Source organism: Neoarius graeffei, chromosome 8 (genome assembly GCF_027579695.1).
Source record: "Neoarius graeffei isolate fNeoGra1 chromosome 8, fNeoGra1.pri, whole genome shotgun sequence".
In the NCBI taxonomy this organism is placed as follows: Eukaryota; Metazoa; Chordata; class Actinopteri; order Siluriformes; family Ariidae; genus Neoarius; species Neoarius graeffei.
In genome coordinates, this window is record NC_083576.1 from 75,860,872 (window position 1) to 75,876,000 (window position 15,129).

General features: G+C 41.4%; 1 protein-coding gene across 1 annotated transcript in view; it reads left to right on the plus strand.

Annotated features, from left to right (window-relative positions):
* shank2b (SH3 and multiple ankyrin repeat domains 2b) overlaps window positions 1-15,129 on the plus strand; it is a 423,060-nt gene that overhangs the window by 88,006 nt on the left and 319,925 nt on the right. The window contains exon 8 of the mRNA XM_060928256.1: window positions 7,023-7,100. Within this exon, the coding sequence (XP_060784239.1) occupies window positions 7,023-7,100 (78 nt within the window). The remainder of the gene's footprint in view (window positions 1-7,022; window positions 7,101-15,129) is intronic.

A 15,129-nucleotide genomic window follows, 5' to 3' on the forward strand; every position in this document is an offset into this window, starting at 1 on the left:
ACGTTGGCTTGAAGATATGAAGTTTATCTTCTCGTGTTGAAAAATTTGTATTTTTCATACGAAATACATCACGGATCTGAGTGACATATTTAAATAATATTGGCTGGTATTGAGTGGTATATCAGATATATTACATTCAACTAGCATGATACAGAATGAGTCGAAGACGAGTAGCTGAATGGAATATATCTGATATACCACGAAAAAAAAAATTATTATTATTATACATGCCCTGTGATGACCTGGCAACTTGTCCAGGGTGTACCCCGCCTTTCGCCCGTAGTCAGCTGGGATAGACTCCAGCTTGCCTGCGACCCTGTAGAACAGGATAAAGTGGCTAGAGATAATGAGATGAGATGAGATGAGATTATTATACATACAGATTCCTTTTGGGTGTTCAACACGTCTTTCTCTTTCAAAATTCTCTCCAAATCTTCCGTATTTAATGAAGCAAACCTGGCAGCCATGTTTGTTTCGCTAGTGTGGAAGTTTTACGTCTCCGATGTGTGACGTCATGTTGTCTTGACAACCATGCAATATTGTAAACCATATTCAACGCGCATTCTCCATTGGGTAGAGTGATGTAATACACATAGGATAAGTGATAGGTTATCAATATTGCATGCTATCAAACCAAATGAATGAAACCCACTAGAAGGGAATAGAACACATTTTTATTCCATCAAAAAAGTGTCCTGTATGTATAATAATTCCTGATATTTCACTCTGATGATGTCACCCCGAGTGTTTTCCCACTGACTAGACGTGTGTTGCCAAAATGGCGAGCCAGTTCAAAATTAAAATTATTTTGATTAACTTGTGTATTTTTGTGTGTGTGTGTGGATGTGTCCATATAATATAAAGAACATTACACAACTACGTGAAGATATGAAGTTTATCTTCACTCACTCGTGAATATGTTCACCACGTGGAGATAAACTTCATATCTTCACACAACTGTGTAATATCCTCTATATATTATATTACTGCTACCCTTGTACTCAGATCATTATAGTCTTAGTATGTTCAAACTTCTGTCGAATACGCTAAACAAAATACTGACAGGAGCTAGTAATTACCATAGTACCCTATAGCTCCTGGTCCAGCTCTTGGTTTGTCTCTGCAATCCTGTTGATTCCTATGAATTGAATAATGGTGGGATGTACTTAAGTATATTTACTTGAGTACTTTCCTTAAAGCTAGACGGCCTTTTGATTTCATAAAATCAGTGAAATTTAGTTCCGTCTGAAATGTGGTCATATGTTTATTTCTGTAATATCTCACAAAATATCCGGCCATTCTGTGGCTGGGAAGTTATTTAATTTGAGGGGATTCCTGAGCAAATAATGTACATGAAATCGCTCACTTCACGCAGTCAAGCAGACAGAGGAAGTCCGTGTGCGCATGCGCAGGTTTTCCTTTTTCTTCTTCTTTTGGGTTTTACGGCAGCTGGCATCCACAGTGTTGCATTACTGCCATCTACAGGTTTACCTTTGACCGTGCACTGACAGTTCCATCATTCTGTCACTAAACGGACAGCTGATCACACCGAGGTGCTCGCTGAGCGCCGATATTTATTAGTTCGGTCCTGCGTTTCCTTTCATTCATATAACACAACGTATTTTCTTCTCGCCTTCCGTTACTGTAGTCAGCCTTTCACGTTTCATTCGCACACTCACGTCTGCCATTTTTCTCTCCTGTTTCAAATTTGTATCCCATAATGCCTTGCGTGAACATGGAAGCCCACCACGTTATTCATGACGTAGTATCTTGAATTGGGTCATGGTGAAGCAGGACAAAATAGCGGAGAATTTAGGGCCCCATGGCCTTAAATTCATTAATTGTTCTATTATTTAAAAAAATAAAATTGGAAGTCTGTGATTTGAATTCAGTAGCTTTTGGTCAACTAAACGAAAGTAACTGGGTGTCAGGGAAAATTATTTTTATGACCTACACTTGAAAAATCTGAAAGGCAGTCTACCTTTAAGTACAAATTCAAGAAATTTGTACTTTACTTGAGTATTTCCTTTTTTTTTTGCAATTTTATACTTCTACTCCACTACATTTCCCTGACAGCTTTAGCTGCTAGTTACTTTTAAGATTACAGTTTTCATATGCTTCCTGTCTAGTGAAAATCATGTACTGTATCTCCAAATTTTGTGATTTTGAATGTGAACATTTGCGATGAACTGAAGGATTACGTGTTCCTTTATGGATTGAGACAATCATTCTATTTCTTAAGCGAAAAAAAACTATTTAAAAATCCTCTTTGATTAGCTGGAAAATGAATTGCCAGAGAGATGAAAACAGGGCTGCTTTTCTCAGCTCATGAAATATTGACTTTTTCGAGCTACGTGGCTCCCACAGGACAACAATACTACAAACTTATGGTGATCTTAGATGATAGAATATGATGCTTTTTGCTGATTAAACTTCCCGACAGTGTATAAAGTAGTTAAAATGAGCTCAACCATAAACAGCTCTGTATGTGGATTGATTTAGAAAATGAGTGTAGCGTTGACTTTCCCACATGATTTATTAATAAAATAGTGATAGCCTCATGGCTGGGTTTATTTATAAATCTGGACTGGCAGTAGTGTTAGCAGTAGTGCTGGCAGTGTTGGTGTAACTGGCAGCAGGTCGTTAACACTCGCTGTTTAAAAGCAGCTGAGCAGAGAGTCGCCCTTCTGCTTCCTCGACAGGGGATTCAGCATGTCGTATCCTCTCTACGCCGAGAGATTAACACGAGGGTTATTACTACTAGTCTGTATTTTAACCCTAAAGCCCTGCTGTGACTTGCCATATGTCTGAAAATACACTATCCACTGGGAAGTGATTGCAGCATTACTGGCATCCGTCATGAAAAAGAGCAAATTGGTAATATTTTCATGAATGATACTCCTGGTGGGTAGTGCAGTGCTTAGCTCTATCACCTCACAGCAAGAAGGTTCTGGGTTTGATCCTCGTGGCTTTTCTGTATGGAGTTTGTATGATCTCCCTGTGCCTGTGTGGGTTTCCTCCAGGTGCTCTGGTTTCCTCTGACAGTCCAAAGACATGCAGATTTGGTCAACTGGTGACTTTTTCCATAAACCCGAGTGTGATGGTGGTTCGTCTCTGTGTAGCCCTGTAATAGATTGCTGACCTGCTCAGGGTGAACCCCACCTCTCATCCAAAGTCCATTGGGATTGACTCCAGCTTCCCCATGACCCTGACAGATAAGCGGTATAGATAATGGATGGATGAAAATTCCTGGCAAATTGTCAACATCTTCAGGCTTCTGGTTATTTATTTATTTATTTATTTAATTGGACTTAATGGCATTTTATTTATTTAAAATCGTATTCAGTATGAGTGACCCACAGCTCAGCAGCCATCTCTATCTTTTGTGTTAAAAACTCTTTTGTGTTGAATTTCCTCATGGTGATGGATGACAAAAACATTTGGAAGTGGCTATTCTTACGACGAGTCATAAGAATAATATTTTCCCTATTCTTACGACATGAGCGTAAGTTCCGGTAGCGCATTCGCAAATCGCTATCAACAGATTGAAAAAATGGCTGAAGAAACGAGCAGCTCGGAGGAGGATAAGTGTTCACATTTTTTGCATGAAGGTGCAGAATTTGAATCTTATGAGTCTCTCAAACTTGCTGTCAAGGATTAGGAGAACTTACGACGAGACGTAAGAATAAGGAAAATATTCTTACGACTTGTCGTAAGAATAGCCACGGCCAAAACATTTTGATGTGTACAAACTTGCATTTTTATAATCTCATCTCATTATCTCTAGCCGCTTTATCCTTCTACAGGGTCGCAGGCAAGCTGCAGCCTATCCCAGCTGACTACGGGCAAAAGGCGAGGTACACCCTGGACAAGTCGCCAGGTCATCACAGGGCTGACACATAGACACAGACAACCATTCACACTCACATTCACACCTACGGTCAATTTAGAGTCACCAGTTAACCTAACCTGCATGTCTTTGGACTGTGGGGGAAACCGGAGCACCCGGAGGAAACCCACGCAGACACGGGGAGAACATGCAAACTCCGCACAGAAAGGCCCTCGCCGGCCACGGGGCTCGAACCCGGACCTTCTTGCTGTGAGGCGACAGCGCTAACCACTACACCACCGTGCCGCCCATTTTTATAATAATATAAAAAATAGATAAAATAAATCATGTCTAATGGAAAAACAAACAAACAAACAAACAAACAAACGAAAAGTTGTGCAGAGCATGATACTTGCAAAAGTCACAAAGAAATGGAAATTATGGCCGATTATGTGTTTTTACAAGATTTGACCTTGGTGACCTTGACCTTTGACCTTGACCCACCAAAAACTAATGATGTCTTTGTGTGACTCTAGTGAGTTGTCCTATGCATTTTGGTGAAGATTGGTCAAGAAATGACGATGCTAGAGCATCAACAAACAAACGGACAGATCAACATACTGGCAAAAATCTCAGATTATCACAAGTAACAAATACTATATACAATAAATACAGGAATATATTCATTTTCCTAAATTTCAAATATGACATGCATTTGGAATTATTCTATCCACATTCACTGGATATGAGCAATTGTGCACTCTGATTGGCTACTCTACTACTAGGATATCAGCTCATATACTGTGAGTAGAGAAAAACAAAATGGTGGCGCCTGTTGCCGAACCAACCGAGGATGAAATAAAAACTCTACTCGAAAACAAAACCCCAAAAAATACAGAAAAAGCAACAAAACAAGGAATAAAAGTATTTGATGGTAAGAACATATCTTTTAAAAAATAAATTTAATTAAGAATTATTATTAGCGCATTTTTCATAAATTGCTCCTGTCATTTCGCCGGTTTGTATACATTCTAAGCGGAAATTATTTTGTCGGACATTTTAGATAAAGATTTTATTTATCAAATTTGTAAAAAAATAAAAAATACTCTGTTTCTCAAAATCCAGTGAAATGTGGATAGAATAAAACAGTTATTCCACTCAATCTCATCGTACACGGCTTACTCGGTGCTACACTACGCGCCTCATCGGCTATCAGCTCATGTACGACTCAGTTTCATGGAATAATTGTTCAATATATTTGCATTTATTTCAATTCATTTGCTTTTATTTCCTAGAGGAAATAAAATGTAGGAATATTTGAAATAAATGCAAAAAATATTGCTCTATTTGTTATATTATAATTAAATTATAATTATATTGAATTATAATTGTGCTTAAAATGCAAATTTTATGCAACATTTATTTTGAAAAAAAAATTAATTTTTATGAAAATATAATTTTGGCTGGATTCTTAAGTATTTCAGATTATTTTAGATATTTTCTTGATGTGCGGCACGGTGGTGTAGTGGTTAGCGCTGTCGCCTCACAGCAAGAAGGTCCTGGGTTCAAGCCCTGTGGCCGGCGAGGGCCTTTCTGTGCGGAGTTTGCATGTTCTCCCCGTGTCCGCGTGGGTTTCCTCCGGGTGCTCCGGTTTCCCCCACAGTCCAAAGACATGCAGGTTAGGTTAATTGGTGACTCTAAATTGACCGTAGGTGTGAATGTGAGTGTGAATGGTTCTATGTGTCAGCCCTGTGATGACCTGGCGACTTGTCCAGGGTGTACCCCGCCTTTCGCCCGTAGTCAGCTGGGATAGGTTCCAGCTTGCCTGCGACCCTGTAGAAGGATAAAGCGGCTAGAGATGATGAGATGAGATTTTCTTGATGGAAAATTTGAATCATTTTTAAAAAATATTTATTTAATGCCATAATGTCTTGCCATTCTCTTGTAACTCTGGAGTTGACTGCTATTTTGGGATGCACGCATGGACACACAAACACGAATATCCAGTGCACTTGGCACATAACGCATTACACTCGGTTGATATCCAGCCAGCAAACCCTGTCAGGTGTAATATAGTCTCAGGGAATCGGGTGCATGGCATCATTAGGTATAACTCAAGTCTGGATGGAGGCCAAATTGACCCACGAGTTGCGTTTGTTTGGGATCCTCAGTGCTTTCTAGGACAGCAGTGTGAAAGCTTTTCCAGAATGATCTATGACTCCTGGAGAGGTGCTGAGGTCACGGCTCATTTCTGATCATTTGCACGACCAAAAAAACGTGACCAAAACCAGCTGCTGCTTTGATTCTCATGCTGCATCCTGACGCTGCTCTTTTGACCCCCACATGTGATATGTGCTTTCATCAGTTCATCAGTTTCATCAGTAAGTGGGCTTTATTGCTCTGTTTACATGAAAACGAATCACAGCTTTGTCTCCATGTCAACAAGAAGGAAGGAAGGTGCCAAGTATGATGCAATGTTGATTTTCTTTTTTATTCTTGCACAGAGGAATAAAATAGAAAAAAATATTATGTATTTGATGAAGAGCATTTGTCTCAGTGAGACTAGTATTAGAAGGAAGGTAGGAAAGTGCACTGTAGGTGTGTGTGTGTGTGTGTGTGTGTGTCTTTTGTGGTGAGCTATTCCGTGGGTGGGCTCCTGAATCCAGCTGGATGGAGTGGGTTGAAGTGCTACAAAGCCATCTCTCTCTCTCTCTCTCTCTCTCTCTCTATCTATCTATCTATCTATCTATCTATCTATCTATCTATTTCTTTCTCTCTCACACACACACCAACACAAACACACAAACCTCTCCTCCATGTGATACTGATTTTGGGTGTTGACTTTGTTAAAGCTTCACACTTGCACAGCGCTGAAGTCTTTCAGGATTTTCAACACAGGTGAGTGATCATATCCCGGGATTTCTTCACTTATATCGCTCCTCGTTTACCTCCTCATATTTCTCCTAGGTCCATCATTCCTGCTCGCCTGTACACACTTTCACTCGGATGATGTATTTTAATGGATCTCTAAGGGTTTCTTGGAAAGCGCTCCTATTAACAGGTGTCCATCAGTGTGTGTGTGTGTATAAAATAGAAGAAAAGAGAAAAAGAGCGAGAGATCTTCTGAGTCGTCTTCACAGCTGACGATGGATCGTTGTAAATATTCTTAAATCGTCTTTGTTTTCTCTTTAAGGAGAATTGTGCCAGAGTTTTGCTGCTTCACGGAGCCAGCAAGGAGGTGAAGAACTACCGTGGGCAAACTCCCTTCCAGGTATACCACACACACACACACACACACACACACACACACGGAGTATAGTGCATCATCTTGACATGTCCTACATTGTGTATCCGTTACATATGGATACACTGATTTCCATGTAAAACGTCCCGTTTGTTTGTTACGTTATCTTCGTCAACGCCTTTTTTTGGATAGTGTCCATGTGTTTTTACCTCCTCTAACTGACACGTGCGTGGACAGTTTACAACATTGCTTTGGTTTTGGTCCTAGAAAAGCTGCACTGACAAAAAATCACCACCGCAACAACAAAAACAACAATAATAATAATGTTAATTCATCCTATAGCTTTCCACGTCTGTTCTCTGAACAGTTCGGAGTGAGCGTGTACAGCGAAGCAGCTGTTACATAAGCAATGCGAAGAAGAAACCACAGAATGATTGAATCTTTTTCTGCTTGTGTATGTCGCGTGTCTTAAAGAATTCATTAAAAGTGAATATCATTCCAAGACAGATGTAAGCTTATAGTCTAAGCCTGATTAGTTTTAGTATTGTGCTTGTGTTTAAATTAAATCTCATTTGTTTTCAATGTTATGATTTATATTTATGCTATATTAAGCTTATGACACTAAGATGGTGTAAGTTCATCACCTGGTATGAAGCTGCATATTGCACTGGTTTGTTCAATGCTAAATTAATTTAAAAAAATAAATTAATGAAATGAGTGAAATCTATCCCACAGAATTAACCTATTTTGTTTTAAAAGGATATTATTATTATTATTATTATTATTATTATTACAGTGGTGTAGTGGTTAGCACTGTCGCCTCACAGCAAGAAGGTTCTAGGTTCGAGCCCCGTGGCCGGCGAGGGCCTTTCTGTGCGGAGTTTGCATGTTCTCCCCGTGTCCGCGTGGGTTTCCTCCGGGTGCTCCGGTTTCCCCCACAGTCCAAAGACATGCAGGTTAGGTTAACTGGTGACTCTAAATTGACCGTAGGTGTGAATGTGAATGGTTGTTTGTCTCTGTCAGCCCTGCAAAGATCTGGTGACTTGTCCAGGGCAGGGGCATAGCTAGGATTTTTCAAGGGGGGGGGGGGGGGGGGTGTCACACACTGACTGGCAGCCTGAGTACATACCCGCAGGTTTGTAAATGAAAAAATACATTGAATACATTTGAGAAAATAACGCGATCTTTGCATCATTCTTTCATCTCCTGTTGTGAGCTGTTGAGATGTCGGACAATGATTAGGCCAAATCAGCTTTATCCAGCAGTGTATGGATAGCGGCTCGACATCTTACCCTAGTCAACCGATGCAGATCTCTGTTCTTGTTGTCTTACTGCTCATCGGCCAAAATGTTTCTAAATAAAAGGCATCGTCGATGGCGAATGGCAAAGACGTCAACGATCTTGTCAATGTCGATCGCTCTGCCATCGTGTTTTCTTGATGTTGTGTTCTAGAAACGGCACACTAAAACTTAGCTTCAAAGACACAAAATACAACTTTGATGGAAAAATATATATATAATAAATTGCTTACCTCGCTTCACGTCGAAAGAAGGAGGAAAGTTTCGCTTGTTTTGACATGGTGAATTATTAACACAACAGGAAATACTCGTAATTTGCAACTAAAAAGACTGCAGCTACACTGGCAGCTTGACCATGCTTTCTAGTGCGATCGTGTTGCGCTTGTGCAGAACTGGGTTTTCACGACCAAACCACAGGAAATCCATACAAGGTTATAGTAACCCTAATGAGGCTGAGGTGACAATCTAGTTTAAAAAAAATGTTAGAAAAATTACAGTGGGTGCTTTTCTAATATTCTTATGCGGCTATTGAAAAAATGTATGGTCACAAGCACCCCAGGACCCCCCCCCCCCCCAGCTACCGTATGCCCCTGCAGGGTGTACCCCGCCTCTCGCCCATAGTCAACTGGGATAGGCTCCAGCTTGCCTGTGACCCTGTAGAACAGGATAAGCAGCTACAGATAATGGATGGACGGATGGATGCCAAAAACTTGAGTGAAAAGTCGAATAGAAACACTGATATGAATTTCAGAGTTTCTTAGTATTTGGTTTGTCCCCTAGTTGCTTTAATGGCAGTGTTCACACGAGTTGGCATGGGCTCCACAAGTTTGTACAAAACCTTCCGATCCATTTTAGATCAAATCCATCTTCAGTTGAAGAGATTAGAGATGAGGAAATTCTGATCTTTCATACACAGCAGTTAACAAGATCAATATCACACATTTGCTTACATTTAAACAAGGATCAAGAAATAGTGCGGAATCTTAAATAATACATATTCAACATATTGAGCTTTTACTTTACTTTCTGTGTTTTAAATGTTTAAATGTTCTAAAAGTTTCTGTTTATTTTCAATTTTAAGTGAAAATTAAAATGCGGTATTAGGTTTTTGGACTCCACTGTAAATTAACATGTATTGCTTTATAAAATAGCTCCAGTATGCATTGTATATAAAAGTGTTATCAGTGTCGATGCACTTCAAATAAAGGGTTAAACCATATTACGACTGCGTGAATAAACCTCACTGAAGATTGTAATATATTGCTGTGGCAGCGGGGGTGGGTTTTGGGGAGTTGGTCCCTGTTTCTGCGGGGCTGGGGTAGGGTAGGGGCGGAGAGAGGGGGAAGGAGAAAGTGAAAGTGGTGGAGAGGGAGTTGTAACAGAGCCTGCTTCTGGATATGCTGTCAAATGATCCTCAGTTAGTCGGACCGCCTCCTCTAGCGACGTTGTTCAGTGACACTGGACTCACACTGATGTCCTGCTTGGCAGCTGAGCAATGAACTGCTCCAGTGTCACTTGCTTGATGATGGCTTTGACATCACACTCGCTGGCTAGAAGCCACTGTCAGCAGGCATCTCAGAGCTGTTGGGTGAACGCAAACAGCCGGCCCACTTTGCCATAAGTCAGTGTGTGGAAGCGCTGGCACTGCTCTTCTGGGCCATGTCCGACCCGCTGTAAGATGGCTCGCTTCAGGTGGGGGTACTCCAGCATTGGTGGCCGGGAGCTGTCAAGCTGCGAACTGGACGTCCCCCAACAGGAGCGGTAGTAAGCGAGCCACCCACTGTGAGGTTGGCCACAAGCTCGCCTCTGCAACACACTCGAACAGCTCGATGAAGGCATCGGGGTCATCCTGTGGCCCCATCTTCACCAGTTGGACAGCCACCCTGGCTGCAGGAACAACGGCTGGAGCACCTGCAGACTGGACCCAGCTCTGGATCACCTGCCGATCCTCTGCCTGGGCTTCAAGCAAAGCCTGGAAGCGCCGGCCCAGGTCGACGGACAGCGTAACGAGGGCATGCTGCTGGTACTGGAGGTCATCAGCAGGCATTTGGAGGAGTTCTTGGACTGGTTCGGATCCCATGGTGGCATTTCTTCCTCAGTCCCAGGTTTCGGCACCAGTGTAACAGTTCTCTGACTTTGGGAAACAGAAGAATGGGAAGCAGGCTCTGTTACAACTCCCTCTCCCTCTCAACCACTTTTGCTTTCTCCTTCTCCCTCTCTTAGCCCCTCCCCATCCCAGCCCCTCGGAAATGGGGGCCAACTCCCCTGAAATATGCCCCTGCTCCCACAACTGTATTATTGCTGGGTTTCAGTCACGTGACTTTTCTTAGCAGTTTTACCGGAAGTGAAATAGCTGGTGGTCTAAACAGCTGCCGTAGTGCAAACAACTGGTGATAACTTATCAGAGTATGCTCATAATCTGGAAGCCACTGCTCGCTTTAGAGATATTCAGAAGATTGCTATGTGCAATGGAATCGACCCTACAGTCTGGGAAAGAAGGATTTGTCATAGGATCTCGAAAACTACCCTTCAGTCGAGTTCCCCGACATCTCGAACTATCTGGTGTTGCAGACGTCCTTCTACACCGCAAAACAGATGAAAGCGTGGAAGAGTATGGAGGTTTACAACTTTTTTGTATGTGGCTGGGGGTAAAGGACCTCGGGCTCAAGTCACTGCCAAATGAATCCTGTATTGTTTTTGCCCATGTAAGTATGTTTTTTTAAAGCTTTTCATTCGCGTCTTTACAACGAAGCGCTGCAATTTGAAGTGTAAACAAACAACAGTTGGCTTGATTCTCACTTGTGTTGGCTCTTATCTCTCAGCTAAATCATTCACAAAGATCATCAGAAACCCCTTTAAAGACCTGGATCTTAGTTAAACAAGATGGAGAAGTGATCACGGCGCATTGTAACTGTACGGCTGGGGAAGAATTTTGTCGCGACCTTCATGCATATGGACTTTGTGAGGAGTAAACAAAGAAACAGCTGGGGACTTTAGCACTTCATGACAAAAAAAAGTACCATAAAATAACGACATATAGGAAGAAAAGTACTTGGAAAACAATAACGCCATAGCTGAGAGGGAGATACAAACCTTTCACCAAGTGATCACTACAAACTCGAGCATGCTTCGACTCGGCTCCCTTCGATTTCAGAGAGAGGTTCAAAAGCCACCTTTCTCGACGTCTTTTTGTGAAATCCTGTGTTCGTTCACCGTTTTTTATTAGTTCACGGGGAACCCTGAAGAAACTTTTATCGGTTTCACGGTTTGATTGATTCAAACAATCTAAAACAACACAAACGTAAGGCATTTTTCATGCAAGCAATGTACCTTCTTCATACAAACACTTTGTCAACTGAGCTTCGGTAGACCACCAGCTAAAGTTTTGAATAACTAATGAGGCGGATGTGACGTCACGTGAAACCCAGCAATTGAACTGATCATCAGTGCATCACTGTTTAACTCCATCTCTGTAATCATTTGGTATCGAAGACAATAACACTGAGTATTATGTATGAATCAAACGTACTTTACTGCTGAAGCACGCCAAAACATTTGTACACAAATCTGTATGTATTTGGAAAAAGCTCTGTTTTCTTGTCTGATCTGTTCAACCCTCAAAGAAAGACTTTTTTTTCCCTGCATGTACCACATCATCATCGTCTCTGTTCCAAATGCTTTCTACAATATGCGTCTGTTTGCACCTGCTCGCTTCACGTGTCTTGTATTTGGATTGTACTGATAAGATTATAACCACACATTAACACTTGCACCCAAATGAGTCTCTAGTGAGCCTGATTGAAATTGGATTGCTGTCTAGCACATAACTATTATTATTATTATTAAAATGAGCTCATTACATTCACCCCACAATTTCCTGTGTCGTTCCTAGTTTGCAATTATTTTTTGTTAACAATCATTGCCACGTCATCGTCTGGAAATATTGATTTTTTTGTAGTGTTTTTTATTCTTTAATCAAAGGCCCCAACTTTGGCAGTCACGTGCTGGCAATCATTCTCCAGAACACAGCTTTCAGTTCACACAGAAAGAACATGCTGAGTGTAGAAGAGAGATTGAACATGAAGATATGTTTAATGATAAGATATGCCTTGATTATGTTGCTCTTTGTCAGCCACACACATAGAGGATATTACACGGTGGTGCAAGGATATGAAGTTTATCTTCAAGTGGTGAATGTATATATCACGAGTGAGCGAAATGAATGAGTGATAGCCTATATTTTCCAACACGAGAAGATAAACTTCATATCTTCGCACCGCTGTGTAATGTTCTTTATATTATATGGGCACATTCACAAAAAAAAAAACACAAGTTAATCAAAAGAATTTTAATTTTGAATCAGGTCATCATTTTGTCAACGTGCATCTAGTCAGCGGGAAAACACTGGGAGTGACATAATTGGAGTTAAATATTGGGAATTGTTATACATACAGGACACTATTTCGATGTAATAAAAGCATGTGTTCTATTCCCTTCTAGCGGGGTTCATTCATTTGGTTTGATAGCATGCAATATTGTTAGCATATCACTTATCCTACGTATATTACATCGCTCTACCCAATGGAGAATGAGCATTGAATATGGTTTATGATATTGCATGGCTGTCAAGACAACATGATGTCACACGTCGGAGATGTAAAACTTCCGCTCTAGTGAGCGACTGTGACAATTTGTAAACAAACATGGCCACCAGGTTTGCTTCATTAAATATGAAAGATTTTTTTGAGGGCGGCACGGTGGTGTAGTGGTTAGCACTGTCGCCTCACAGCAAGAAGGTCCTGGGTTTGAGCCCCGTGGCCGGCGATGGCCTTTCTGTGCGGAGTTTGCATGTTGTCCGCGTGGGTTTCCTCTGGGTGCTCCGGTTTCCCCCACAGTCCAAAGACATGCAGGTTAGGTTAACTGGTGACTCTAAATTGACCGTAGGTGTGAATGTGAGTGTGAATGGTTGTCTGTGTCTATGTGTCAGCCCTGTGATGACCTGGCGACTTGTCCAGGGTGTACCCCGCCTTTCGCCCGTAGTCAGCTGGGATAGGCTCCAGCTTGCCTGCGACCCCTGAGATGAGATATCAGATATATTCCATTCAGCTACTCATCTCCGACTCGTTCAGTATCATGCTGGCTGAATGAAATATATCTGATATACCACTCAACACCAGCCAATATTGTTTAAATATTTCACTCAGATCTGTGATGTATTTCATATGAAAAATATGAGTTCTTCAACACAAGAAGATAAACTTCATATCTTTGCACCAACATGTGATTTTCTTTTTATTATATCGACACATTCACAAACAAAAAGTACCCAAATTTATCAAAACAATTCATCAATTTCATCACGACTGACATATAGAGATTTATGTCCCGGTTTTGGTTCTCCATGTCCCGGATGGAGCTCGTATGAAAAATATGAGTGGTGTATTTCCCAGTAAAACACTTGTGTCTATATAATATAAACTCCTATGTAGCTGATGAAGCAAAATTTGACCTTAATCTTTTAATTATGAAAAAAAAAATCCAGAAACTATACTGTAAAATCACACACCTGGCATTTTCATCTTTAAAATGAATCTGAAACCTTTGAATAAGAATGCTAGAATGCACAATGAATGAAAGCAGCGTGGAAGCTGAATCACTGTTTTAAATATATTTCCTTTTCTGCCATGAAAGAATTACTGGGCCAAGGTCAGAAAAGAGATGCAATTATTCATTTTTTTGATGCTGAATTCAGTCCAGCGCAGAGATGAGTAGTTGAAGTTGAAGAATCTTGTTCAGTGGCCCAGTTGAAGAATCTTGCCCAGTGGCCCAATTTAACATTTAATAAATATTAAATTGTTAATAGACAATAGACAAGCGGACAATAACAGACTTGCTGATTACAGAGGTCACATTTTCTTCACTCTGACTGACAGGCACATGGACCACACCTCCTTCATTGTGACTGGCAGGCACATGGGCCATGTTCCCTTCACTGTAACTAAGAGACAGAGACCACATCTCCTTGACTGTTACTGACAGGCACATAGGCCACACCTCCTTTACTCTGATTGACAGGCATACAGACCACACCTCCTTGACTGTAACCAAGAGAGACAGAGATCACACTTCCTTCACTGTGACTTACAGGCACAGAGGCCACACCTCCTTCATTGTACCGTGCAGGCACAGAGGCCATACCTCCTTCACTGTACCTTGCAGTCACACAGGACACATACTTCATTGTAAACATACAGGAACCGAGTCCACACCTTCTTCACTGCACCATACAGGCACAGAGGCCACACCTCATTCATTGTACCTTGCAGGCACATAGGCCACACATACTTCATTGTAAACATGCAGGCACAGAGGCCACACCTTCTTCACTGCACCATACAGGCACAGAGGCCACACCTCATTCATTGTACCATACAGGCACAGAGGCCACACCTCATTCATTGTACCTTGCAGGCACATAGGCCACACATACTTCATTGTAAACATGCAGGCACAGAGGCCACACCTTCTTCACTGCACCATACAGGCACAGAGGCCACACCTCATTCATTGTACCATACAGGCACAGAGGCCACACCTCATTCATTGTACCTTGCAGGCACATAGGCCACACATACTTCATTGTAAACATACAGGCACAGAGGCCACACCTTCTTCATTGCACCATACAGGCACTGAGGCCACACCTCATTCATTGTACTATACAGACACAGAGGTCATACATTCTTCATTGCACCATA